At 55.1% G+C, this 24,418-nt stretch overlaps 9 protein-coding genes across 9 annotated transcripts; 1 reads left to right on the forward strand and 8 right to left on the reverse strand.

The window, feature by feature from the left end:
- Positions 1-93: 93 nt before the first annotated feature.
- P152DRAFT_389261 (uncharacterized protein) lies at positions 94-2,002 on the reverse strand (the record flags this gene model as incomplete). The annotated part of the gene is made up of 4 exons (XM_033675974.1): positions 94-216; positions 346-1,139; positions 1,196-1,662; positions 1,776-2,002. Coding segments are annotated over 4 exons (1,611 nt in total), but the record flags the coding sequence as incomplete, so codon positions are not given.
- Positions 2,003-3,645: 1,643 nt separating this feature from the next.
- On the reverse strand, positions 3,646-10,822 carry P152DRAFT_470153 (uncharacterized protein; the record flags this gene model as incomplete). Its single annotated transcript, XM_033680944.1, has 5 exons — positions 3,646-4,365; positions 4,423-5,222; positions 5,276-10,149; positions 10,245-10,510; positions 10,661-10,822. The coding sequence occupies 5 exons, from the start codon at positions 10,820-10,822 to the stop codon at positions 3,646-3,648; spliced, it is 6,822 nt and encodes a 2,273-aa protein (XP_033537732.1).
- Positions 10,823-11,583: 761 nt separating this feature from the next.
- P152DRAFT_445798 (uncharacterized protein) lies at positions 11,584-12,211 on the reverse strand (the record flags this gene model as incomplete). Its single annotated transcript, XM_033677874.1, has 2 exons — positions 11,584-11,904; positions 11,939-12,211. 2 exons carry the CDS (start codon positions 12,209-12,211, stop codon positions 11,584-11,586), a joined length of 594 nt encoding a protein of 197 aa, XP_033537733.1.
- Positions 12,212-13,296: 1,085 nt separating this feature from the next.
- P152DRAFT_504873 (uncharacterized protein) lies at positions 13,297-15,658 on the reverse strand (the record flags this gene model as incomplete). The annotated part of the gene is made up of 2 exons (XM_033682398.1): positions 15,084-15,658; positions 13,297-15,012 (listed from the first exon to the last, which is right to left on the reverse strand). Exons 1-2 carry the CDS (start codon positions 15,315-15,317, stop codon positions 13,297-13,299), a joined length of 1,950 nt encoding a protein of 649 aa, XP_033537734.1. The 5' UTR covers positions 15,318-15,658.
- A 572-nt stretch (positions 15,659-16,230) lies between these two features.
- Positions 16,231-17,062, forward strand: P152DRAFT_388678 (uncharacterized protein; the record flags this gene model as incomplete). The annotated part of the gene is made up of 3 exons (XM_033675943.1): positions 16,231-16,780; positions 16,835-16,916; positions 16,969-17,062. 3 exons carry the CDS (start codon positions 16,231-16,233, stop codon positions 17,060-17,062), a joined length of 726 nt encoding a protein of 241 aa, XP_033537735.1.
- Positions 17,063-17,245: 183 nt separating this feature from the next.
- Positions 17,246-18,273, reverse strand: P152DRAFT_110733 (uncharacterized protein). The gene is made up of 2 exons (XM_033673624.1): positions 17,923-18,273; positions 17,246-17,865 (listed from the first exon to the last, which is right to left on the reverse strand). The coding sequence occupies exons 1-2, from the start codon at positions 18,002-18,004 to the stop codon at positions 17,447-17,449; spliced, it is 501 nt and encodes a 166-aa protein (XP_033537736.1). The 5' UTR covers positions 18,005-18,273; the 3' UTR covers positions 17,246-17,446.
- Positions 18,274-20,512, reverse strand: P152DRAFT_492078 (uncharacterized protein; the record flags this gene model as incomplete). The annotated part of the gene is made up of 6 exons (XM_033682176.1): positions 18,274-19,349; positions 19,395-19,554; positions 19,603-19,831; positions 19,883-20,237; positions 20,291-20,370; positions 20,430-20,512. 6 exons carry the CDS (start codon positions 20,510-20,512, stop codon positions 18,724-18,726), a joined length of 1,533 nt encoding a protein of 510 aa, XP_033537737.1. The 3' UTR covers positions 18,274-18,723.
- A 1,918-nt stretch (positions 20,513-22,430) lies between these two features.
- On the reverse strand, positions 22,431-23,071 carry P152DRAFT_454349 (uncharacterized protein). The gene has a single exon (XM_033678574.1). It carries the CDS (start codon positions 22,996-22,998, stop codon positions 22,684-22,686), a length of 315 nt encoding a protein of 104 aa, XP_033537738.1. The 5' UTR covers positions 22,999-23,071; the 3' UTR covers positions 22,431-22,683.
- A 72-nt stretch (positions 23,072-23,143) lies between these two features.
- P152DRAFT_110769 (uncharacterized protein) lies at positions 23,144-23,810 on the reverse strand. The gene has a single exon (XM_033673625.1). The coding sequence runs from the start codon at positions 23,677-23,679 to the stop codon at positions 23,290-23,292; it is 390 nt and encodes a 129-aa protein (XP_033537739.1). The 5' UTR covers positions 23,680-23,810; the 3' UTR covers positions 23,144-23,289.
- Positions 23,811-24,418: the final 608 nt, after the last annotated feature.

Below are 24,418 nucleotides of genomic sequence, written 5' to 3' on the forward strand. Positions count from 1 at the left end.
CTCAATCCCCCCACCCGCCTCCTGCCCCCTCATCTGCGCCTCCACTCGCATCGAATGCAGCGTATATTCCCGCATCTCCTTCGGCCCCGCTTCCCCGCCATCCTTCGTCCCCGCCCCGTCATTCCACCCTTCCGCCTCCTCCTTCGCCCGCTCCACCAGCTCTGACATCTGCGACTCGAGCCGCGCCGCCGATCGTTCGCGCCGCCATTTGTCGAGCTGGGATTCGTTGAGCCCCAGGGGCTCTGCATCCTGCAGCGACACGGCGGCTAATGCATTGGATAGGCCGGACTGGTCGCGGGGTGCCTTGCCGCCGTCGGATGGGTCGTCGTCGACGATGGTGCGGACGGCCGGGTTGGATTTCCGGCCGGCGGCTTCGCGGACGGCCACGCCGAGGAAGAGCTGCAGGGTGTAGACGGCGTCGTTGCCAGCGTTATGGAGATGCCAGGCGGCGATCTGGACTTCCACAAGGCAGCTAGCGAGGCCTTGGCCGCGGGGGTCGCGGGTGTGGGCCTTCCAGAGCGGGATGGTGTCCATGATCTCGAGGATCCGGTTGCCGAGATTGAGCGGGTTATAGCCGATACGCTGGAGGTATTCGAGGTCGTTCTTGATATCGTGTCCTAGGATAACGACTTTGGTATTCGGGCTACCCTCAGGGAGGGTTGGCTGGGACACGGGTGTGGATGCAGGCGCTTCATTTGCCTGATTTCGCAAGATCTTATCAACCCCGATGTTGATTCCAGCGGAGTACGGTTCCTTGAAGCACGACGCGATGGCTTTGGGTGCGTCGGCGAGGGAGATGACTTCGGTCTCACCGAAACGGAACTTGTCAGGGCAGCCACCGACGAACTCATGGTTGACAAGATGCTTATGATCCTTGATCAGAAAATGTCGAGCTCGAATGTGGTTGCGCCAGTTTTGGCCTTCGGGGCCAGGAACCGCATTGCCAGGGAGAACCAGATCATAGGTATCTAGCGTGGCGATACCTATTTCGGTGATCTTACTGTGATCTCGCTCGTAGGATTCGATATCCACACAGACGATGATGATTCGTTGATCGAAACGGTAAGGAGCAGGCTTATCGGGATCGATAGGTCCCGGCGTGCTATCCACCTGTTGTAGGTAAGAAGGATGCAGTATGTCTTTGTTCATGTTAGCCTCAAGTTTGGTGAGGAGAAATCGGACTTTCAAAGCCTACCTTGCGGCTGGTTCCTGGGAAGAAGCCCCAAATAACATTGGGCTCGTTTCAGCTGACTGCCCCAAAGGCTCTGCTGCTGAACACGTTCTGCTCGCTTCCTAGCCTTCTGCGCCTTGCTCTTATTCTTCCCCATTTCCACCGCGTCGTCATACATCCGCTTGAACTCTTCAAAGGTACCCTTGCCAGGGTCGGGGAGTTTCTTCTCCCCCGGGCCACGGTAGGTAGGAGGAGGTGCACCGGATTCCATGATATTGAGGTGGTCTTTCGATTTACACTTGCCAAGGTACCGTGGGAGACAGTTGTGGTTTGCAGGAAATTCGTAGAAGAGGCCGATCTCACGCCAGTACGCAACCGCACCGATTTTGATCTCAGGAAAAGCTTTCTGAATTTCCTTCAGTAAAGCGATGAATTGCGTTGCAGGAATCAGCAAGAGAGCGTTGTACGTGTGGGGATGCCACAGATAAAACCTAAGTGGATCGAGCAGTTAATAATGAGTGACAGAAGGGTCAATACGAACGACTCAGGCTGTGGCTGCCTGAGACCTGAAGGTACAATGAGAGTGAATTGGACAATCACTTACACTTCCCAAGGCCTCTCATGGAATTTCCCTGCATTAAAGAAGCGATCCGCAATCTTCTCCGAGTGCTCTTTGGGGGCAAACTTGTATGGAAACTTCGCTGCCGCGACAATCGGCACAAACTCCTCCCCTGGTGCAGAGAGGTCTCCACGAGTCCAAACTTTCTTTCCGGTTGCGTCCCTGATGGTGGCGTCAAGGGATTGATTTTCGTCCCCAGATTCCACGTTCATGTCCTGCAGGTCTTCGGACTTGGCGGACTGGATTTCGAACACGTAATCGTCCACGGAATCGTTTTCGTCTTTGGGGTGTTTGCCGATATCGTAGACGTCAGCCCCCGCCTTCACATCATCGATGAATTGTCTCTCTTCCTCTGGCGAAATGACCGTTTCCCCTTGTTCGTCCTCCAGATTCGTCAGTGACGGTGCTACTCGGATAGGAAGAACGGTAGAATTGCCATCGGTGACATTGCTCGAAACTGCAGAATAGGTAGAGTCTCTAACGGTGCTCTTCACATGCTCACTTTCATCAGTAGCCAAGTCGTCATCAGCACGCGGAATCTTAGAGTTAGGGTAAGAATTGCCAGAATTAGCTCCAGACTCCAGGGCAGTTGTCGATGCGGCTCCCTCTTCAGTTTCGGAGGCGCTTTCGTCAGGTGGAAGATCCGGAACGGGCTCCACTTCTGTACGAAGCATTTGTTTGAGTCGTTCTGCTCGGGATGTCATTTAGTGAGAGGATCAGGTGGTGAACTCGCTGGATCTGATAAGTTGGTGACGTCGCAAGAGATTGAGGGTGGTATATGTAAGAGAGAGAGGGGTGGAGACTGAGAGGTGGAATAGATGGTGAAGTATCAAATCTGATGAACGTCGTTTGATGAATGAGACACAGCACCGGCAAATGCCTTTATGCAAATGCCATCTTAAGCTGAGCACAAGAAACCGGCTGTGACTTGTGGTGAAAAGTCGGTGGCATCAAGACACAAAGTAGATGGTCATGTGCAGACTTGGAGAGAGACAACGTCTAAAGCGCGAAACACCATACAACGCAAAGGAACCATCAAACTTCCGTCATCAAGGAAATCATCGGTATTGGAATCTGAAGCACCGTCACTTCACTAGGTTGACGTGGTTCCCCTTCGTGTTCACTTCTCCAGCCTAACCGCATATTTGCACGCACCTAAACATCGTTCGTCGGGGGATGATGGAGATGATGAGATACGGAACGTCAGAGTGGAGAGGGACACACCGATACACTAAGAATTACCTACCCGCGTCGTGGAGGCCGGAGAGACGGGTGGAAGTCGGAATGGTCGCCTCTACTTGCCGTTTATATTCCAGGTTCCTGTTGCGGCGTTGATCCATTGCTCGATTCGTTGGAGACTCGTGGGGGCAAAGGGGTCTTCACTCGGCTGTGGAAGCATGGAGAATCACGGCCGGGGACCGGTAAAACACGGAATTGCTAATAGATGTACGTATGGCAATTGAATCGTTGGAATGATATTATTATGTACTTAGCTTCGAGGACAGCGAATCCTACGATATACGAGACGATCACTCGATATATGTATATGCGGCAAGTCGAGACGAGAGACGCGCTAGCACGTGACTACATTTCAAAGGGGATAGCCAGATGGCAGAGGAGAGATTCTGTGATGAGGCACTGGCTGTGGAAAGCAAGAGTAGAAATGAGCAGGAAATGCATTATAAACTCTAATGTGCTGCGCGGGACTGTATCTACAATGCTCCGTACCAACTCCTAAAAGCCCACGACCAGAGAATGGTGGAATGCCTTTGGAAGAAAATGACCAGCATACACCATACTCTCGCCAATCCATAATGAAATATCAGGACATCAACATCACGCCTCCATCTCCACCTCACGCCTTCTGCAACATCTTCAGAATCTCCTCCCGCTCCCCCACCGGCAACATCCCCAACACCGTCCGCACCCCCTTCAACCCCGCCTCCATATCCCTCCGCATCAACCCCGCCACATCCCCCGCCACCGCCTCCCGCTTCGCCGCCTCGATCTTCGCGTGCACCTCTTTCCGATGCTCCTCGTACCACAGCGCCACCGCCATATCGTCCTCCTCGAACCGCTCCACCCCGCTCCACGCTCGCAGCGTCTCCAGCTTTCGCCCCCGCGACGTCCCTGCTACCTCCTTCCCCTCCGCCGCTGCCATCCGCTTGAGCACGTACTCCTCGTTCAGCCTGCGACGTAGACGCCAGTAGAAGTACCGCCGCGCCTGCGCCCACGACAGCTCGCTGCGGATGGTGTCCTTCGCCTTCATCCGCCCGGATCGGTCGTGCAGGTCTGCAAACTGTAGCGCGATCTGGTGGTAGATCGGGAGGAGAAGCGTCTCGCGCGCCGTCATCTGCTCCTTGATCTTCGCGGCGTCCTCGCGGCTGAGGTTCGGCGCGGCCGATTTGCGCTTCAGCTCCCCGTACGTGGGGTCGAGGCGCGCCATCGTCTCAAGTTGGCGGTCTTTGCGGAATTTGATGCCGACGATGCCCTCGGGCTCGAGGACGCCGCCGCGGGCATCGGTGTCGGCGTACATTTCCATGTACGCAGGGTTGATCGTAGGATCGACGACGACCTGAATCGAATGTTAGCACGGACCAGTCTAATAGAAGGAATCCAATAAGGAGCTTACCCAAGAGCCGCCTCGCAACTCCCCAAACGGTGGGATATACACGAACACCGGCTGCTCGTACTTGACGAGCGCATCTACGATATGGCTCCCGTACTTCAGCACCTCGTTGTACATGTCCCGCTGCCCGCCGCTGAACCCGCGCCAGTTGGCCAGGATCATCAGTGGCAGCTGCTCGCCGTGGTTGAAGTCCCGGATCGCCTGCGCCGTCTTGAACGCGCTGTTGGGATACCACACCCCGCCCGCCTCCGACGTCACCTGTTCGATCGAGTCGGGGTTCGCCGGGTCTGCTGGCGTCACGTTCTCCACCGTCCGCGTCTCCACACCGATCACCCCGATGGGGATGCCGCCAAGTCGTGCCCGGCCGATCACCACCGTGCGCGCCCATCCGCCGAGCGCTTCTTCGAATGACCCGCGGTCAAACAGACCGCCCAAGAAGCCGCCGTCCTCCTCTTTCCCGCCGATGAGCCATCGCACATCGTACGGAGCGCGCTGGGGCGGGAAGTAGGCGATCTCGCGGTCCCAGTCGTCGCTGGTGGGGGAGATGGGTACGGGGTTGTTTTTCTTGTCGGGGACGAAGGACATCCATTTGACGATGCGGCAGACGCCCTCGAAGTCGTCGTTCGCCGTCATGTGCGACACGCCGTTCTTGTACATGATTTGTGTGCCGCCAAGCTGGAGGTTGGATGTGTACACTTCGCGGCCGAGCAGCTTGTTGAGCGCGCCGGCGCCGGTGAGGATGATGGGTTGGCCTTCGATTTGGATGGCGCGCTGGCCGAGGCGGACGAGGTAGGCTCCGATACCTGGGGAATGTTAATCACCGTACCACAAATCAAGGTTAGGAAATGAAACTCACCAATGCTTCGGCACGTCACCAACGTGATCGTGAAGATATCCTCGTACGCCCTGCTCGTCTCTCCTGCAATCGTGCCCGACCCCTTCAAGCACTCTACCCCCAACCCATCCTCCGCACCCACCACCGTAACGACCTTATGCCTCACCTCCCCATCCTCCACGATCTTCTCCGTGGTCACATCCTTCCGATTCCCATCCTCGAACCGCTGCTTCTTCTCCGGCGTCAAATACAAATACCGGAACCCCTTCTCGGGCCGGCTCGCGTCGTTCCACGCCACGCTGAAATGGGGGATCAGCTCCTCCGCCATGCCAAGGCGCGCCCCGGAGTTAGCGGAGAGGTAGATCCGCGGGATGCCGAGCTTGCGCGCCAGCTCCGAGCACTTGTGGAAGAATTTGTCTTCCGCGGGGCCGAACGAGCCGATCTTGAACGTGATGTCGTTGGCGACGATGACAAAGCGGCGGCCGCGCGGGTATTCAGGCGTTTTGGCCGTGACGAGCCAGCCGACCATGCCGACGTGGTTGTTCCCCGGCTCGCGGTTCAGCTCGATCAGGTTGTCCGAGTCGTCCAGCACTAGCTCGCTGTACTCGATGCACTCGCCCTTGAGCGGCTGCTTGTCCTTCAGGTGCGCGTGGTGCTTGATCACCTCCACCCAGTCGTTCTCGATCGCCTGCCGGAACAGCTCCGGGAAATCGTACACGTACTGCGTGCCCATGATGTGCGCCTTGTACCGCTTCGGCTGTAGCGCGCCCTTGGTCGGGTACGGCGCGTTGACCGGCTGCAGGTGCATCGGGCCGAGCTTGTTCGTCCCGCTGATTGACTGGAACACCCAGTCGGTGCCGCGGTCGGACTTGCGCTCCGCGTACAGGTCGACCTGGACGATGTAGCCCGAGGTGTTGGACACGACGATGCGCAGCGGGTATGGCACACCGGTCTCGGCGTCCGTGCAGATGATGCGGATCTCCGCCTGCGTGCACCGCAGCCTCCAGAAGCGCAGCCCGAAGCGCTCAATGAACGGCGCGATGGCGTCCTGCACCTCCTCGGCGGACAGCGGAAACACGGTGCCGAAGTTGATGTAAATATGGTTCATGTCCGAGTTGTTGTTGCCGATGATCTCGAGTGCGTCGAAGATGTCCCCGAACATGCGGTCCGCCTCGCTGGCGAGGTATTGTGCGGTCGGGATGTCTTCGCGCAGGCGCCCGGGTCGCACCACCGCACGGGTGAAGTACCGCTTGTCTTGCGGCGCGTCCTTGCCCACCGCTTCGTAGATGTGGATGTTTCGGTTCTCCGTGAACACGGGGCGGATGTGGAATTTGCTCAGACGGCCCAGCTCGAGCTGGAATGCCAACGCCGGCTCCACGTGGCGGATGGACGCGTCTTCCTCGTACTCGGGTCCACGGAAAGTGTAGTAGCCCGGATACGTTCCGTCTCCGTGACCGCAGATGAACGTCAGCCGACGGACGCTGCGCGCGAGCAGATCCTCCTTGTAGTCCTTGACGATCGGATAGATGCGCTCGAGGATCTCCTTGTCGTCCAAGCTCTCTGCGTCCTTGATCGCGACGTTGCACACGGCGGTCAAGTCGTCCCGGGCGGACTTCTGGGGGGGGCTGGACGTCGGCTTCCTCTTGCTGCTGAGCGTCGCGATCAGCCCCTTCTCCACCCGCTTCCCGTCCGACTTGCCGGTCAGCGGGAAGCACTCCAGCGCGCGCGCCAGGTGTTCCTCCGCATCGTCGATGAACTCCACCGGCACGACCGCGCCCATTCGCGTGGGCTGCACCTCCGTCCGGTCGGTGAAGTACGTCATATCGCTGATGGAGTGGTGCTTCTTCATGAACCCCTCCAGCGGTGTCGCCGGCGTGCCGGGGGTGCTCGGGAACGCGCTCTCCAGCGGCAGCCCGAACTCGCCGCCGACTTTGCGCAGCGCGAACTCCCATGAGATCACGTACGGCGCTTCCCCGTCGAAGTGGTATTGGATCTCGTTGAGCTGATACGCGCGATAGGCGCGGCGGATATACACCTCCAGCGCAGCGAGCGCGACCCATGGATCCTGGTGCACGAAGAACTGCGGGATGACGTCGAACACGGTGTACCGGCTGTCGATGACCTCCTTGATGGCGTCGAGGTCCGGCTTACGGTGATCCCAGTTGGTCTCACCGTATCGCGACTCGACGACGGAGGTGCGGAGGATATGTTCCATCTGGGCGGAGCGCTCCTCGAGGCTGGGCATGGCGCACTGGATCAGCACCTCGCGGGACTTCAGCGCGACCTTCGCGGTGCTGCGGTTTTCCAGTTCGGTGAGCTTCCGGAGGATGTCCTTGAAGTAGTTGGCGACGTTGCCGACGCCGGGGCGGTTGGGGCGGTACATGTCGAGGATGGCGACGACCAGGTTGTTCTTCGCGGTGACACGGGAGTGGGAGAGGGCGATCTCCACCACGTTCAAGATGTTGGTCTTGTTCTCGTCGCGGAGCTTGAGGATCACCTCTTCGTCGCGCGTGACACGCATGGCGAAGAGTTTCTCCACCTCGTAGTATTTCTCGAGAAGCCGGATCATGGACTCGTATTCGTGGACCTTCAGCCCCTCGGTGTAGTTGTTCATGATTTCAATGAGCGGTTCCAGTGCCGATGTCAGAACCCCGGTATCGGCCGCAGCGACGTTGTCGTCCAAGAACCGATTGTATGCCTTCTGCAGCTGCTTCGCCGGGAACTCACTGTTCCTGCTGTGCGCACGCTCTACGATCTGGTTGAGCTGCGCATCGAGCTTCTGCGGCATGCGGGAGTGCAGGGCGGACGCCTGCGCATTCCACTCGCCGTACGGCAGCTCTTGGTTCCGGAGCACTTCCACGAACTCCTTGAGCGTCGACTGCATGATCACCTGGTTGTCGTAGCCCATGAAGATGTTGTTGAGCACGCCCGAAAGGTAGGCGAACCGTTGAGGAGGCTTGTTGCCCAGGCGGACGGGCGGTCCAAGGTCCGGTAACTGGCCAACGAACGGCTGTGCGGACTTAACTTTCGTCGGGTCGTCGAGCGCGAGGATGCCCAGGATATCGCCGGCCTCCAGCGTCGCTCCGGGTTGCTTGATGAGGTTGACCACACCGTCCTCCTGTGCGATCAACGGCATGTACATCTTCATGACCTCGACTTCCGCGAATGGCTGGCCCTTCTTGATGTGGTCACCGTTCTCAACGGTAAACTTGACGAGCTTCCCGGGGGACGGAGTACGGAGCTGCGTCGGGTCGTTCTCCTGCTCCAACAAGCAGGTCTTGGAGTCGACGCTGAGACGCGTCGCCCCGACTTCCTCCTTCCAGTAGACGTTGTGGCTCTTCCCGTTCAGCAGGATCAGCAGGCCGCCGTCCACGAGCGCACGAACCCCCACGGCGCATTTGGAGCCGTTGATGAACAGCGTGAAGCTGTCATGGCTCGATCGGGTGGATGTGAACTTGTACCGATAGTCCTCGTAGATGAAGTCGACCGGGAAAACGGTTTTCAGCACATCCTTGGACGGTACCTGCCCCTTCTCCAAGCTGGTGTGGTACTCCGTCATGCATGCCTCGCTCGCCGCATACGCTTTCGTGACCGCGCCGCAGATGACGGCAACCATCGGGTCCGGCCGCTCGGCGGTCAGTTTCTTCTGAATCAGCTCATCCAACCAGCCGGTCGTGATCGTGTTATCTTCGAATGCCGGCGTCTCGAGCAGCTTGATGAGGTACTCGACCGTAGTCCGGAAGTCGCCGCGAATGCTCAGTTCCTTGAGCGCGACGACCATGTGTTTCCGTGACGCCGTTCGGTTCTCGCCGTACGCGAAAATATGGCCGAACTGACTGTCGGAGAAACTGTGGATGCCGGAGCCGGAGCTGACGGAGAAGTAGCCCCAAACATTGGAGCTGGAGCGGAAGTTCAGATCGTGCATCGTTCCGCTGGATGGCTTGAAGCCCTCGCCGGGATCTTCAGATGTGATGCGGCATGCGGTGCAGTGGCCCTTTGGCTTCGGTTTGCGCTGGGCCTTGGAGGACTCCTCGGTGGAGAAATCGAAGTCGATCGGGGTGCTGTATTTGGGGTCGGCACCATAGAGGAGACGAATATCTCGGATGCGGTGCAATGGGAGACCCATGGCGATCTGGAGCTGCGCGGCAGGAAGGTTGACGCCTGAAACCATCTCTGTGGTCGGATGCTCGACCTGCAACCTCGGATTCAACTCGAGGAAGTAGAACTTGTCGTCGGAGTGCGAATAGAGATACTCCACGGTTCCTGCGGAGACATAACCGACCAGCTTGCCCAGCGAAACCGCCGACCTCTCCATCGCCTCGAACGTCGCCGAGTTCGCCACCGTCACCGGCGCCTCCTCAATGATCTTTTGATGCCGTCTCTGCACGGAACAATCACGTCCGAAGATCGAGATATTGTTCCCGTACTGATCCGCCAACAACTGCACCTCCAGATGGCGCGCATTGCCCGCCAATTTCATGATGAAAATCGGGCTGCCAGGGATCTCCGCCGCGGCCGCCTTGTACAGCTGCACGAACTCCTCCTCGTCGTCGACTTTTCGGATCCCCTTCCCGCCGCCGCCCTCGGACGCTTTCACCATGACGGGGAACCCGATCTTCTTCGCGGCTTCGAGCCCCTCTTCGGGCGAGGTGACGCAGCCCTTGTTGTAGATGTGCTCGTCGACGGTGACGATGCCGTTGTCGCCGACGTGCACTTGATCAACGCCGGTGCCGGACCACGGTATGCATGGGACTTTGGCATGTTGTGCGACGATGGTGGAAGAGATTTTATCGCCGAGGGAGCGCATGGCTGAGCCTGGAGGGCCGATGAAGACGATTTTGTGGGGGGAGGCGGCGAGAGATTCGGGGAGTTTGGGGTTCTCGGATGCGTGGCCCCTGAAATAGATACGTTAGCGATCGATGTTCCCGTTCCGATATCAATATCAATAGTCCAGCACCATTTTGCAATGGTGCATGATGGAGTTGCTTACCATCCAGCCCACACCGCATGAACACCCATTCGCTCCGCCACATCCACGATCAATTCGACGTTGGCATAATTGTTGTTATTTGTCCCACCCGGCACCTCGACGTACTGATCCGCCATCCGGATGTAGTCCGCATTGGCCTGCAGATCCTCCGGCGTGGCCATGACGGTGAACTGAATGGCGCGCTCGTCGCCGAATGTTTCGTACGCCCATTTTCGTACCGATCGGATCTCCTTGACCGCTGCGATCCCGTTATTTGCGATGAGGACCTAGAGTAGGGGTCGTGTCAGCGATCTCGTCTCGCTGGTTCTCGTCTGTTGCACACAAAACTCGTTTCGGTGCTCAGTACCACCACCGGAGCTGATCGCCACGGAGTGCATGCAGCGCAGCTCGCCCGGAAGAGGCGGAATGTTACTTACATTCGTGATGACGGTGTGGCCGTCGTGTGCGGCGACAAAGTCCTTGACCTTGCTGGAGGAGGCGGCGCCCAAGTGATTGCCTCCGATGAAGTGCGAGTGAAGGTTATGCTTTGCAGCATAGGACGACGGGAAGCCGTTCGCATAGCCGTTTTCTTTCGCCATGGTGTCGGAAGTGGTTGCGGGTAAGCCCATTACGGGCGGTGTAGAGGATGGTGATGCTCAGGTCGGAGAAGGAGTGTAGACAAATTGGGGAAATCTGATATTCAGAGGATTGTAGGTGTGTATAGGTGAAGAGCAATGGAGAGATTGAGTGAGGGGATTGAAAGAAGGGTATGAATTAGGTTGAGGATGAGAATTGTAGGAAGAGGATTTGCGAATTGGAGAAAGAGGAATGGTAATTCAATAGTGGTTCGGAGGATGGTTGGGGGAAGATGCGGAAGTACGGACTCGGGGGTAAAAAAAGTTGGTGGTAGCGTCTGGTTGCCAGCTCCGGATTCAAGGAGTGACGTTGTCTCTTCTAACAACTTTCTCAGTCTTCCTCAATTTCCCATGAATACCCGCTTCGATGCGAATGAGGCAGATTAATGAAGAATTCAAAGCTGTGTCTTGTCGCTTCGGATTTTAAAGATTATTATTGGATTGGTGACGATTGCGAATACACACGGGGAGGTGTTGGAGGATCGGTCCCCGAGAGCCGGTGCGGTAATGTCTGCAAGGTACGGGAGATAGAATTCTCTAATGAGGATTAAGGTGGGGAGGGGATAATTAGGTCCGATCGATTCGCATGACCGTCCATCCAACGTTTTCTTTAGCAAAGGAATCGAATCCGAGAATCTTGAAGGACTACGGGGGCGCGGAAGATGGGGAGAGCCGATATTTGTAGGCCATTCATCCCATCGTGCATTTATTCTACATTCATCACTTTACGGAGTACGGAGCGGAGGAGCAGTGACAGCAACGGAGCATGTCGTGGAAGAGCAGGCCCCAGTCCCACCGACATGGGAGCCCTGGAGCTGTGAGATCATGATCCATGGCTGCAATTGACTTCTGTCCATCGTCGACAGCAAATCAGTCACTGTCCAACATCTCTCAGGGACAGTGCAATAGTCGCCAAATATGTAACATTGGGGTTTCTCAGCCAGCGTCGGATATGCCACAGCAACACAGAACAGTCTGGCCTGAAAACTCCCCATGCAGTTGTCGATCCCCGTCCACGGAACCCGTCTCGACAGCCTCCACAACCACTGGAACACCACCGCAGGAATTATCATAACTAACCTGGCAGATCGATGACCAACTGTCTCTCGCCATTGGACATCGCCAGCGCTGCGAGTCGGAGAGTAAGGCGATCTCGCCTCCGTGGTACATCGGGTCGGGTTGTGGAGTGCTTAAAATAATCCGATATCCCAGACCAGCGAAGTTGGGTGCCCACTCTCTCTCTCTCTCCCTCTCTCGGCTCTCGAAATATTGAGGTTTTCGATTGGACCTGGGATTGATCGTTAGCAGAATAATATCCTCTATTGATATCAAGACGTGACCATGACGGTCCATGTTTAAGTCGGGAGGCTCCTTCCTCTTTTCGCTCTGCTCTGTTCTGCACTCCGTTCCCCATCTCCACCAGGGACCGTTTCCCTAGCGCCACGATTTTCACCAGGATCTCGCCTCATAAAATGTCAACCGTCCCAACCACAAACCACGACCCCATTCGCATTCCCTCCGTTGAACTATAACCTCACAATAACACTAATCTCCAATCCTCAAGCCTCTACAGCAAATCTGCCTGGACCGCCACCGAAAGCCCATCTCTAAAACTCCCGCAATAAACCAACCCCAGTAAGCACCCAGAACAAGGATCAAGAATAGAGATAGATGGATCCCAGCGATCGGCTCTCCGCTGCGGGATCCCGGCGCTGAACATCGGACTCCGCCTCCGTTAGGTGGACAGGGGGGGATGCCCGATGTGGGCTGGGTTGTTGGGGAGCGACCACGGATAGGGTTGGACAATAGATGTGGTTATGACTTATAAATGTTCGAGTAGGTAATCGTTCGTAGGAGTTCTTCGTTGGATATATAATGGTGACGGACGAGGTCGAGATGAGAGGCTTGGAGAAGTTTGTAGAGTGTTGTCAACAGCGGTCACGTGCTCGGAATACTTGGTGTCACCGTGTCAATATCGGACTTTCTTCACATCTGGAATGGAAGGTCTGCCAGACAATATTCCTACTGTAGTCCTGAGTAGTACTATTGTTCCAGTAGATATATTCACATCTCAGGTTAACAAGAGTCTCAAATCGCTGCTCCGGCTCTCCGACTCCCCACCGCCATCGTACCATCATGCAGTGCCTCTTTCATGAGTATCAGACCGAAATATGAGTATCATGATGTATTCTGAAATGGGTATCCTGGACCGGACCGAGCGGAACGTCCCGTCCGTGTAAGCCATAAGCCATAAGATGCGGGTATAGAATGTCCAAGCCATCAGATCAAACGCCAGTGCCAATCCATCCACGAACTCCATCCCGAGTAAAATCGACTTGACTTCCGTCCCATAATCATCCCAGAACACCCACCAATGCACCCCCCATCCAATCGAACGCCAATAAACTCACAATACCCCTATCCACCAAATCAATGGTTCAATACGTCTCCCCCACCCCACTCAACCGCCCCCTCCTCTCCGGCGGCCCCATCTCCCCCTCCACCCCACTCTGCCTCCTCCCCTCCCCTCCCTTACTCTGCCTCTTCAATCCCGCCGGCGTCGGAATCCCACTGCCGGCCGCGACCGCCCGGTCCAGCGTCGTGCGCCTTGCCACCGGCGTCACGAAGCTCGCATCCTCATCCTCCTCGTCGTCCTCGATATCTCCCACCCCCGCGCCGTTGACCGACCGACTCAGCGAATGGCTGACCGAGTGACTGTGACCGTGTCCATGCCCATGCCCATGCCCATGCTGGCCTGCATGCCCTGATAACGAACTACTCAGGCTCGGCGGCGCAAACGTCCCCGACACACTACTCCTCGGCCTCATTATCCCCGCCGCCCCCTGCGCACTTCCCCCGGAAAACCCCACCGGCGTCCTCGCCCCCGCCCGAATATTACTCATACTCGCCCGACTGCTCGGCCGCACGAACCCCCCCGCATTGCTCGCAACGCTCGCCCGGCTGCTCGGCCGACTGCCGCTGATATACGTGCCGCCGGCGTCCGCGAACCCGCCGAGGAGGCTTGTTCGTTCGCCGCGCTCCCCGCCCACGGGTGTGCGCGCGCCGCCGAGGCTGCGGCGGCCGCTGACGCCGATGTCGCTGTTGCGGCTACTAGCGGTGGAGGAGATGCGTTTTTTGGAGGAGCGGACGGTGACGGTGGCGGGGACGGAGGGGGTGGAGGCAGGGTGGTGGAGGGAGTCGGGTCGGGCAATTCCGGCGCGGGGACTAGCGCGGGGCGGGGTGGCGGTGGGGGCGGGGAGTTTGCTGCGGGCAGAGTGGACGCGGGCCTCGAGTTTTTCCATTTTGCCGCGGAGGGCGCGGATGTGGTGGAGGGAGCCGGAGCGGGGGAGGGTGGTGGAGGGGGCCGGGTGGGTGGTGAGTGCGGGGATAGAGGGGCGGGAGCGCGGGGTAGGGGCGGGTTTTTGGGTGACGGAGCGGCGGAAGGAGGGGGTGGCGGAGGTGGTGGAGGCGATGGAGGGGCCACGGATGTGGCTGGGGGTGCGGGTGGTGGGAAGGCCGGGTTTGCGGGAGACGGAGGCGCCGGTGGTGGCGCGGGTGCGCGGTTTGGATATCGCGGGGGTGACGGGGGCAGGGGCGTGCGCGAGTCCGGCGGATTCGGAGAGGGGAGGGGACGGAGGGGTTGCGGAGAGGGTGGATGGTTCTGATTTGGTGGCGGGAGGGGTGGAAACCGTGGGAGAGGATACGGTCGTCGCAGATGTTGATTCGGATATGGGTGACTGTGATCGGAGAGTCTCGACGGCTAATGTCCGAGATGGCTGTCGAAGGTGGCCTTGTGCGATGTTGGCCTCCGCTAACCTCAGCTTCTCCTGGATGATTTCTGCCTCGATCTTAAGGTCGGATAACTCGTCTCGGATGCGTTGGTTTTCGATGCGTAGGCCCTCGCGCTCTTGCTCGCCGATTTTGATCTCCTCTTCCAACATTACACCGTGCTCGATCGAGACGTTGTACTTGGATTCGAGATCCTCCAAAGAGGATGTCGTGTTCCGTGCTTGGCGCTCGTAGTCATCGTTTGCGACTTCGATATCCCTTAACTTGAACTGCATTGTTCGGTTGCTATCCCGTAGTGATGTGATCTCCTTTTGCAGCGTGCTCTGTGCATTACCAGCTTCGTTCTTGGCTTGTTTGTACTTGGTCTACATCCGCTGTCAGTCACTATTCCTCAATCCACCGGTATTACAGCGCAATAATAAGAAACGGAACCCACCTTCCATTCCTCGGCCTCAAATCCCAGATTCTCCACCTTCTCCTGAAGTTGTCGTTCCCTCTTCTCTGATGCTTCGACATCTTTCTCGAGCTCTGTTTCTAGTTCGCGACTTGACGCCTGGAAATCTTGCAGTTCGAGTTCCAGTTGCTCATACTGCGATTTGTAGTATGCCAACTCTTCCGTCGTCGTCGCGAATCCAGCCGGTGCTGGCGACGATGGGAGGTCATCTCCCATGGTTTCGGTGGTCTTATGAAAGTCGATGATCTCAAGATTCCAATCCTACAAATAATATCGGGTTTCAAGCCTTATGAAAAATCTCCGAGGGTATTGGTCCTTGGGTCTTCTGTTGTGAAATGCGGCCGTGAGTCGTAATGTGGTGAGTCTGCCGTGGATGTCTCAGAGTGCATTCAAGGCGTGTTCCAAAATCTGAGGATATTCCTGGGGATCGTAATGGTCGTGAGTCGGAGTTCGGTCGGTCGTGTCGAATCGTGTCAATCGCAAGGCAAATACTATACCTTATTCGTGGTGGAGGGGATGCGCATCGGAAAGTTGCGACGGTCGGTTGAATGTTCAATGTTGATGCCGAGAGGCCCATCTGTGTTTGTTGCGATCGGACTGGAGTCACTGGACTGTTGCCAGGACGCACCGACCAGTGGCTGTCACGTGCTGTTGTCTTTAATATCCCAGCCACAGTTTAATGTCCGGTGGCTGAAACTGACTAAGCTATAATATATGCCTTGGTGCCTTTATGCCTTGGTGCCTTTATGCCTTGGTGCCACACCTGCACCTGCACTCATGACTCTCTAACTGGGAGGCTGTGGACTGGGAGGCTGTGGAAGCTTCAACCAGGAAACGCCGAACCTCCGATGCGCTTCAAATCATCTACGAATACGTAACGTATTAGTAGTAGTACCCAGTACGCTCCTACGAATCGCGTGTCAAGCTGAACATCTGCAGCAACAACAACCGTCTTCCGTCCCTTGCGCGCCAGTCACGCTTATGGATCAGTGAGAGAGATACATAAACACCAACTCCCCATTCCCTACGGTATCAAACCTGTACTACAGAAAACAATAAATGAAATAATCCAACTTCAATACCCTAATTCATCACTCATTGTCCAGCCCATCGTCCCGTCTCCTCCATCATGGTCTCCACGCGCAACCACCCCCGCCAATTTCCCCCCCCCAACCTCTCCGCTTCCCCCACGTCCTCCCCCTCCAAATCCAACGCCCTCACCACCTCCTCCAAGGCGCGAAAATCCGGCGTCTGGGCGCACCAGCCGCCCTTCCTCGCCGTCCTCTGGCTGCTGGTCTCCGTGCCGATCGTCATCTGGGACACCGGGTACATGCTGGGGCGGCCGTACACGATGCCTGGCGGCGCGTGGCACGCGCCCATCTGGTCCCCATACACGCTGTATGCGACGGTGGATTACATCTATGGGTTTCCGGCGTGGGAGGAGCACAATGGGTTTTCGGGAGCGCAGAGCTCGATGAATGTGGTGGAGACGCTGGGGTATATCGTGTATCTGGTATATCTGTTTCGGTTGACGGAGTCGGCGGGGAGGTCGAGGAAGGGGGCGGTGGGGGTGCTGGAGCGGTTGCAGACGCTCAGGGTGGGGGGGAGAGCGGGAGGGGGGTTGGTGCTCTTGGCTCTCTGCACCAGCGTCATGACGTTGAGCAAGTCGGTGCTATATTGTACGCCCCCGACTCATTATGCATGGGGACCAATGCCTAACTAACCACCTGAAGGGCTGAACGAGTATTTTTCGGGCTACCGCAACGTCGGTCACAATGACACGGCCACCCTGTTCTTCATCTGGGCCATTCCAAAGTATGAAGCCCCTACATAGACGAGAGTGTGGATAGATGCTGACCTCTCATAGTGGCCTTTGGCTGATTTTCCCAACGTACATGACCTACGTGTTCTCCGTTGAGGCGCTCCGGGCATTCGATGCGACATCACCAAAGAAAGATTAAGATTCTCGTTGAACCGGATGAAGGGTGGTGGACTGTCAGGGGCCGAATTGACTGATTTCGTTCTGATAGATGATGTGATTCCCCGGGTTTGGGGTTATACGAATAGTAATGGCTTGTATGATTTCGTTTACGCGCTGTTATCATTGGGAGGTGTTTGGCTTAAAATCCGTGGATGGCATATGGGTGGTATGCCTCGAACGCATGAAGCCTGGTTGCTGCATTCTGCGTCGTGTCTACTCCGGAATTATTGATATTCCAAGGGACGGCAACGCTCAGATACAAGAGATGGGACGTTTCGGGATGTTTCAGTGCGACGTCTCATCCAATTCATTAAATCAAGTCAACTTCCGTTCAATCTCATCACACCCTCGTCCCCCATCCTAATTACTCCCTCTTCCCAACACTCCCATTCGCCCTCCGATAACAATAATCCACCTTCTCCGACGGATACTTGTCACTAAACCACCACCCCGCCCTCTCATCATAGTCCATATCCGCCGGAAACGGCACCACGTTCCCCTCCGCCTGCGCCATGTAGAACACGCAGTTCTGCCGCGCTTCCCCTAGCGTGAACGCGTACGATTGGCACTGCGACACCGCGCGGCAGGCTGCCTGGCATTGCACGACGTCTTTCACGGGCGGGAGATCGGAGTTGAAGCGTCGGTCGGCGAGGAGGGAGGTCGGCGTGCCGTGGATGTTGCAGCGGGATGATTGGGTGACGGAGGCGACGCCAGGGAGGAGGGTGGGGTTGAAGGGGTCTTTGTCGTCGCGGGAGTCGCTGGGTCGTGAGGGGGTGCGTCGTGCTGAAGAGAGTTCAGCAGGATGCGTATGTAGGAGTGGCGGAAGGAGGTATATCTCACGTATTAAAGGGACTGCCATCACTTCAAGACCGACAATTCCGCCCACAAACATCCAGCTACACCACGCACGCATAGAAACCATGGCTTCTTAACAGTGCGTCTTAATTCCTAATATCAGGATGCCAAGAGAGAAACACCACTGCAGAATCTCAGATCCACAGCGCCATCGCAGATCGCTGAGGGGAAATCAAGCACTCGCAACCGTCAACGCGAAACTAGAAATCGACGGCCGACCAAGCCGCATGATCTATATAATATGGATAAATGGTATGGGCGTAGTCGGAGAGATGAATCCTTGTGGGGAATATGGCCGGGTTGCGAGGTAATATACAATTAATCTACGAGGATGATGCTTACTCTGCTACCTTGCGTCAGGAGGAGGGACTCCGCTGGCAAAGCGGCTGGAGGGATTCTAGACTTTTGTTATGCGGTTTGAAATCTATGTTGGTCCGGGTGATCAAGTCGTGGAGAGGAATCGTATGACAGCTCGTTAAGTCGTAAGTGATGTCAGCCTTGGGAGTTAAGGCAGCCCATCGACCCCTAACTCGGGAGGATCCGAACGATGGGTGGTGGAGCAGCAAAAGAATCGTATTCTCCGACTAGCGGAAAACGTCCGAAGGATGGGGATCCTTAGGAGGGTTGCATCCCCTAAGCAAAGTAGACCAATTCCAATTGTATATCACCAACGCCGGGCAGAAATGTATTTACACGAAGAGATTAGAGAAACCGTTCGCCGTCGTACGCCAGGAACCCTCGCTGCCGCTATTTCGCCAACAACGGAAACGTCGCATCGTCTACCGATCACTCCGCGGTCGTGAAAAAGAAATTCGTTCCCAGACAGACCACCATGACCACTATCCCGTAGATCGCCAACGCCAAACTCATCCGCCGCAGCAACACCCGTCGCCACGTCTTCGTCTTGATCCTTAGGATCCCGCTCGCGCTCATGATGCCGGCGCCGCTCAGCTCGTCGTCCTCGGCGTCGTCGTACTCCTCGTCGTCGTTCCCTTTCAGCAGGCGCTGATGCTGGGGGCTATCGGGGCTGCTGATCTTATAGTAAAACAGCCCGGGTAGGATGAAGGAAATGCTGGTGGAGCCGGTGCTGCCGACGTAGGCGAGGACTTTCTCGAGCGAGGAGACGGTCATGGCGGCGATGTAGGAGAAGACGATGATGGTGGTGGTGAGGGCGGCGAAGCGGAGGTCGGATATAGGGTCGACTTTCGGTTGCGCGGCGTTGCGGTTGTTCATGATCAGGGTGCTGCGGGACGGGGAGTTTTCGTAGGTGGAGGTCTTGGAGGGGGTGAAGGGGCGCCAGCGAAGGACGGCGTCGAGGGAGGCGCGGCAGGGGTGGACCTGGAGGGGGTAGGAGAACATGACGAGGATGACGATGGCGGCGCGGCCGATGGTGGAGGAGATTGAAGGTGGATCTACCGTTCATTAGGATTGAATAAGAGGCCTGTGAGGGTACTTACACATGCTGACAATGTTGCCGTTGACGTTGCTTCCATAAGACAGGTATCCAGTCAATGCAACGAGGATATACGTTGCACATGAACTGCCAGCGCTAGCAACAACAACACCCGCTGTTCGGAAGTGAGAGTTGTTCCCGATCTCATTCAGGATGGAGAACATCTGGAAACATCAGCATCTCTTCTGGGAACATTGTCTTCTAGAACTTACGTTCTGGTGGCACGTATATGCGAATACGATGACTGGAAAGCTGGCCAGGGCATCAACCGGCCCACTCCACCCAAAATAATGAATCTCTCCCCGATCTTTAAAGGTATCGCCCTTGACAAAATGGGCTACCACCAAGATAACGAGATACCCGATGGATATTAAAGCGATAACGCTGGTATATTTCAACGAATCGAGTCGTCGGAGGAAGGATAGGGGTATAACAATCAACCTGTCATCGTCAGCCACATCCACATACAATAGAATACGATGTTGTTCATACATGAACGCAGTAATCCAAAAATGTCGATCGACGAGATATCCGATGTCTCCTGCACTGTCGCTAAACCCCTTCACCACACCAGGCATCAGATCTCCGATGATGATCAGATAGCTGACACCCACGCCAAAGCATTTGACCGCGATCGCCGCATCGAATATGACGGCGGCGTTCGGGTATGTGATCTGTGAGAGGGCGAAGAACGACGCGGCCCCACGGTCGAGATATTGTGCGCATCGTGTTTGGAGATAGAGTCCAAATCCGGCGGTCAGGGCCGACCATACTATCACGAATACGCCGAGTGTGACCCCTAGATGTGACATGGCGGATGGCATGGCGAGGACTCCGGCACCGACAACTGTAATCCGGTTAACGATGTGTCTGGTTCCTGATCGAGTGGCCGTATCTTACTTGTGTTCACGAGGTTGATGACACTACTGGACCAGCTCGCAGACCCGGCAAAGCCCATCGATTTGGTACTTCTTCTTGGTCTGTATTGAATTAGTCCTAACTGGTTCCGACAAGTCGTTCTTCGATGTCATCGCATTACCTTCGCCCTCGTGACGATGCCGCACTCCCTGGCCGCCCTTCCAATTCGTCCGGCATGGAATTGATGGCAGCGTAGCTCGCCATCTTATTACGACTTCTCAACCGTTTACCCAAGTGGGCGTGGTGTTAGGGATCCAATGGAGGCATACGGTATCTCTGGGTGACAGCCAGGCTGGGAATACGAACTCGACACGCAGCAGCGATCGAATCGAATGTAGGAAGGATAGTGGCTTTCGTATCGCAGACAACTCTTCGTAGGGTCGAATTGGCGTTTCGATTTCGGCCGATTTCAAGTCTAGGGATATGAAAGTGTGGAAGTATGTCACACGATGGCTCAGTTCTCAAATCCGATGGCGCAACTTGTCGCAACTGACAGGAACGAGCGGAGGTCGATACCATGAGCCACAAATAGAGTACGTATGGCTGTACGGGGTTTACTATCGCTACACGCCCTCGGCCCGCTGTTTAGTACTTGAGGGGTACGGACTATTACGGAGACTACCGTACTAATAATAAACTCACCTTCCCTTCCCCTTATATTATCCAATCTCCCAGCTCATCGTCTCGTAATATTGTTTTCTTTTTGAACAATTGGACAGGATTTTTTCATTTTTGAGGTCTTCAATCTCGTAGGTTGGGTTCCGGAACAATGAAGGAGTTGAGCGACGATCTCCTGATAATTTCCCAAACATGACAGAATATGAATACTAACGGTTACAAATTTGGCTTTTGTTTAAGCAGTTTCTATAGGTTGAATCTTCTGACTGATTCTTTGCTGTCATTTTCTTTCCTAATTATCACGATGAAGAAGTTAAAGCAGCTTGTAAGGCGCTCCTGTCCAAGCAGATGAGATCGGAAGAGTTGCTCGGCTCGCCTTTACGCCGTCGTACCATAACGTTCTAGCGGAATCATATCATATGCAAGAGCAGGGCTACTGTTCATCAATCGGGACCTCCAGTACCTACTTCACAACTTTCACCGGCAATAGTGCAGAGCAACCAGTCTTGTTCGAATACACCCCTCTCCCGAGCCCCAACTACTTCCGCCTCCTGGTTCTGGATCTCTTAGGATGCGTACATCAGCGACTTGAGGTTAACCCGCCGCATTTTATCATCAGTGTGAGGGAGGTCAAAGGACTGTCGGGTGGAACTCAGTGCTAGTTTGTCTTCAACCCTGACGACCGCGGACTGAATGGTAAAGGCCGGAAATTCGGCCGCATCTGGGCAGTTTCTCGGCCATGGAAGGTGAACAGCACGACGAACATGCCAGGAGATTTGTGGAGGCAAATTGGAAAGTATGCTAGCAGTCTGGTCGAGTACATCGGCACCTGGTTCGATGTAGTGAAATCTCGAAGTGATGTACTGGCTCACCTCACAGCCGCCGCGTACGGGGACTAGAGAGTCGCTCCTGAACCCTTCGACACCGCGGTCCGATGCCTTGGCGTGTTGTTGGACTGCGCTGCCGCACGCGATACAGTGCAGCGAACTATGTTGTTGGATCCTCAGGATGAGAGGATGGTCAGACTTCGAGCTGGAGACTACTGCGTCAGCTCGACCATGAGGAGGACCATTGCAATGATCGGGAATTATATGACTTGGAATACCATAATTAGAACTACGAAGGATGGGATCGGGATGGCAATATGTAGTCCAAGATTAGGGGATCAGGTAGGTAGTCGAGCTTCATGAGTGTGTTCGCGAGCTTGATTAGACCTTGTCCTGGGGGATATCACTATGTTGGGCCAGCGTTCATTAATGAGATAGACGGGCCATCGTTTAATGTGACTGTAAGGTATGGCGTATGGTTTATTTTGCATTAGTGTCAATATTTTTAAACCTCTTGCATCAATGGTCAGCGAACGGGTTCACGTCCCTTCTCATGTCCGCCTCATGATTGGAATCAGTCAATCAGATAGACGTTCAAGGACACGACCCATGGTGTCATATCTGCTTTCATTCATACCCTTGTGTAATCATCAACCTCAACTTGAACCGGAACCTTCCTTGTATTCATTTAAAACGCTTCTAGCTTGTCAATAACTTCTTCCAGCGGACAAACGACGTCGCTGTAAATTTTCCTCTGCAGCTCCGGTCCCCCCAAGATCGCTCCCGAGCAAAATCGCAATGGATTAACTTTCGAACAATCTTACCATACCATCTCCCGAAAACCATCAAGCGGATAGATACACGTCTTAACGTGTCCATCGAATCGCCTTAGAAATCACCTCAAAGTCCTGGAAGGGGCCCGTGCAGTGATTATCCCCTTCGGAAGTTCGGATTTAAATTCGTCCTTCCCTCCACTAGATCTTTGAAGTCGTCGTCCAAGTCAAACCATTTTCGAATCGGTGCTCTCGGGTGATCTTTCCCAAACCCATCCTGATGGATCTGGAAGACCTGGCCGTACGGATTGTCGGCATCGAGATGCTTTCCGATCAGCGCGTTGACACTATCCAGCTGGCCAAAGTATGACATTTGGCAGCCGATGATCGCGACCAGTCGCTCAATTTTGCCGCCGTCGAGCTCCGACTCGGGGACGTCGAAAATAACGTGCTTCATAACTGCGTAGATCATCTAACAGCTTTCATGAACTGGTCCTCCAGAATGGGAGGATGTGTGACAACTTAAGACAATCGCAAATGAGAAGACGTCGGACGGCTTGTGGATCGGGCCACAGGAATGGGCTTCAAGTCCCCGCTACAGTTAGTTTCCAGCTTGCTTTCCGATGACCACCGTGTTCGGTGGAAGATGAGCGGCATCCTCCAAGTCGGCGAGCTGGACTTTTTCGATATTGATACCACCGTCGGGAAGCTCCGTCCAGTCGATGAACACGTTATCCACTTTGATATCTGAATCACTAGCTACCTATAATGAATATACGCGATAGAACATGCCTGTGTGAATGATCTCTTGATCGTGTAATTCCGCAATCCCAAGAAGTGCGTCTTTCAGGGTTTTCTTCGTGGTCGATATTGGTAGCCCTTTCTGGGCAAGCTGGAGGAGATGACCGGTAAAATATTCGAACACGAACGTTGACTTTCCCGGAATGACGTCTTTGTAAAGTCGAAGAATTGAATGAGGTAGAGCAATGGTTCGGAGGACTTTGCCAGATGAGCACAAAACTTGGCCTCCGCGCATGATAAACAAAGAGTGGCCAGGAAGTATTTGCATCATTGACAGCTTGCGACCCCAGGTCGAAACGCTGAAGGTGAGGGTGGTGCGGGCAGCAAAGGAGGTCAAGAAGAACGGGAACATGAGAATGGGAATAAGGGGAGTCTAAGCGATCAATCCAACGTTGACACGAGATAAGATTGCGGAGAACATACTACTATATGACTTGAAGAGAAAACGCACAATACGATATACAGGAGAATAGTAGCTAGACACCTTGCTATGACATTGATGTAGGAGAAGGGACGGAAAACTAACGACTGTACTGAAAGTCAGGGGAACATGAACGGTGGACTTCAGGGGCGTAGGAGAGCAGAGTCAAAAGATCGCGAAGGATTGGTTGTAGATGGTGACATATATTTATCTGGGTAGAGCATCCAATTCCATGAAAGGGCCTTATGCTATCCTTTTAGTTTCGCAGGAGAATAAGGCGATAGCTATGAAATACTCTGCTTGTGTCTTTCGCATTAAGGTATCTTTGTCGTCGCTGAGTGAGCAACGACTCAAACGAGGTTGACTTTGTTGTCAAGAACGTGAAATAGGCGTAGACTTGCATAGCAATTATGATTGGTTCATATATTACACAATCAATAAAATAGCGCGCTAAAAAACTTAGTAAGACACCAAGTGAGGGTTGGACAGGTTCGATTTAAAGGTAACGTGACCTGCAAAAATTTCATTCAGCCAATCAGAGGGAGTCGCATTGGAAAATCCACAGAAAGTGAAATAAAGAGATGCCTGAGGAAAAATTATAAACGAGCTCTGATTGGCTTGTCACTTTCTCATTGTCTTACACGAGTCATTTTAAATACCGAATAGCGTA

Source organism: Eremomyces bilateralis (assembly GCF_010015585.1).
Source record: "Eremomyces bilateralis CBS 781.70 unplaced genomic scaffold P152scaffold_2, whole genome shotgun sequence".
Lineage (NCBI taxonomy): Eukaryota > Fungi > Ascomycota > Dothideomycetes > Eremomycetales > Eremomycetaceae > Eremomyces > Eremomyces bilateralis.

Bases quoted from the DNA above. Each gene is read 5' to 3' on its own strand.
- P152DRAFT_110733 (XM_033673624.1), bottom strand. From the start codon at position 18,004: ATGGTTTCTATGCGTGCGTGGTGTAGCTGGATGTTTGTGGGCGGAATT. The intron at 17,866-17,922 runs GTGAGATATACC...AACTCTCTTCAG, and splicing joins GATGGCAGTCCCTTTAATAC to CACGACGCACCCCCTCACGA.
- P152DRAFT_454349 (XM_033678574.1), bottom strand. From the start codon at position 22,998: ATGATCTACGCAGTTATGAAGCACGTTATTTTCGACGTCCCCGAGTCG.
- P152DRAFT_110769 (XM_033673625.1), bottom strand. From the start codon at position 23,679: ATGTTCCCGTTCTTCTTGACCTCCTTTGCTGCCCGCACCACCCTCACC.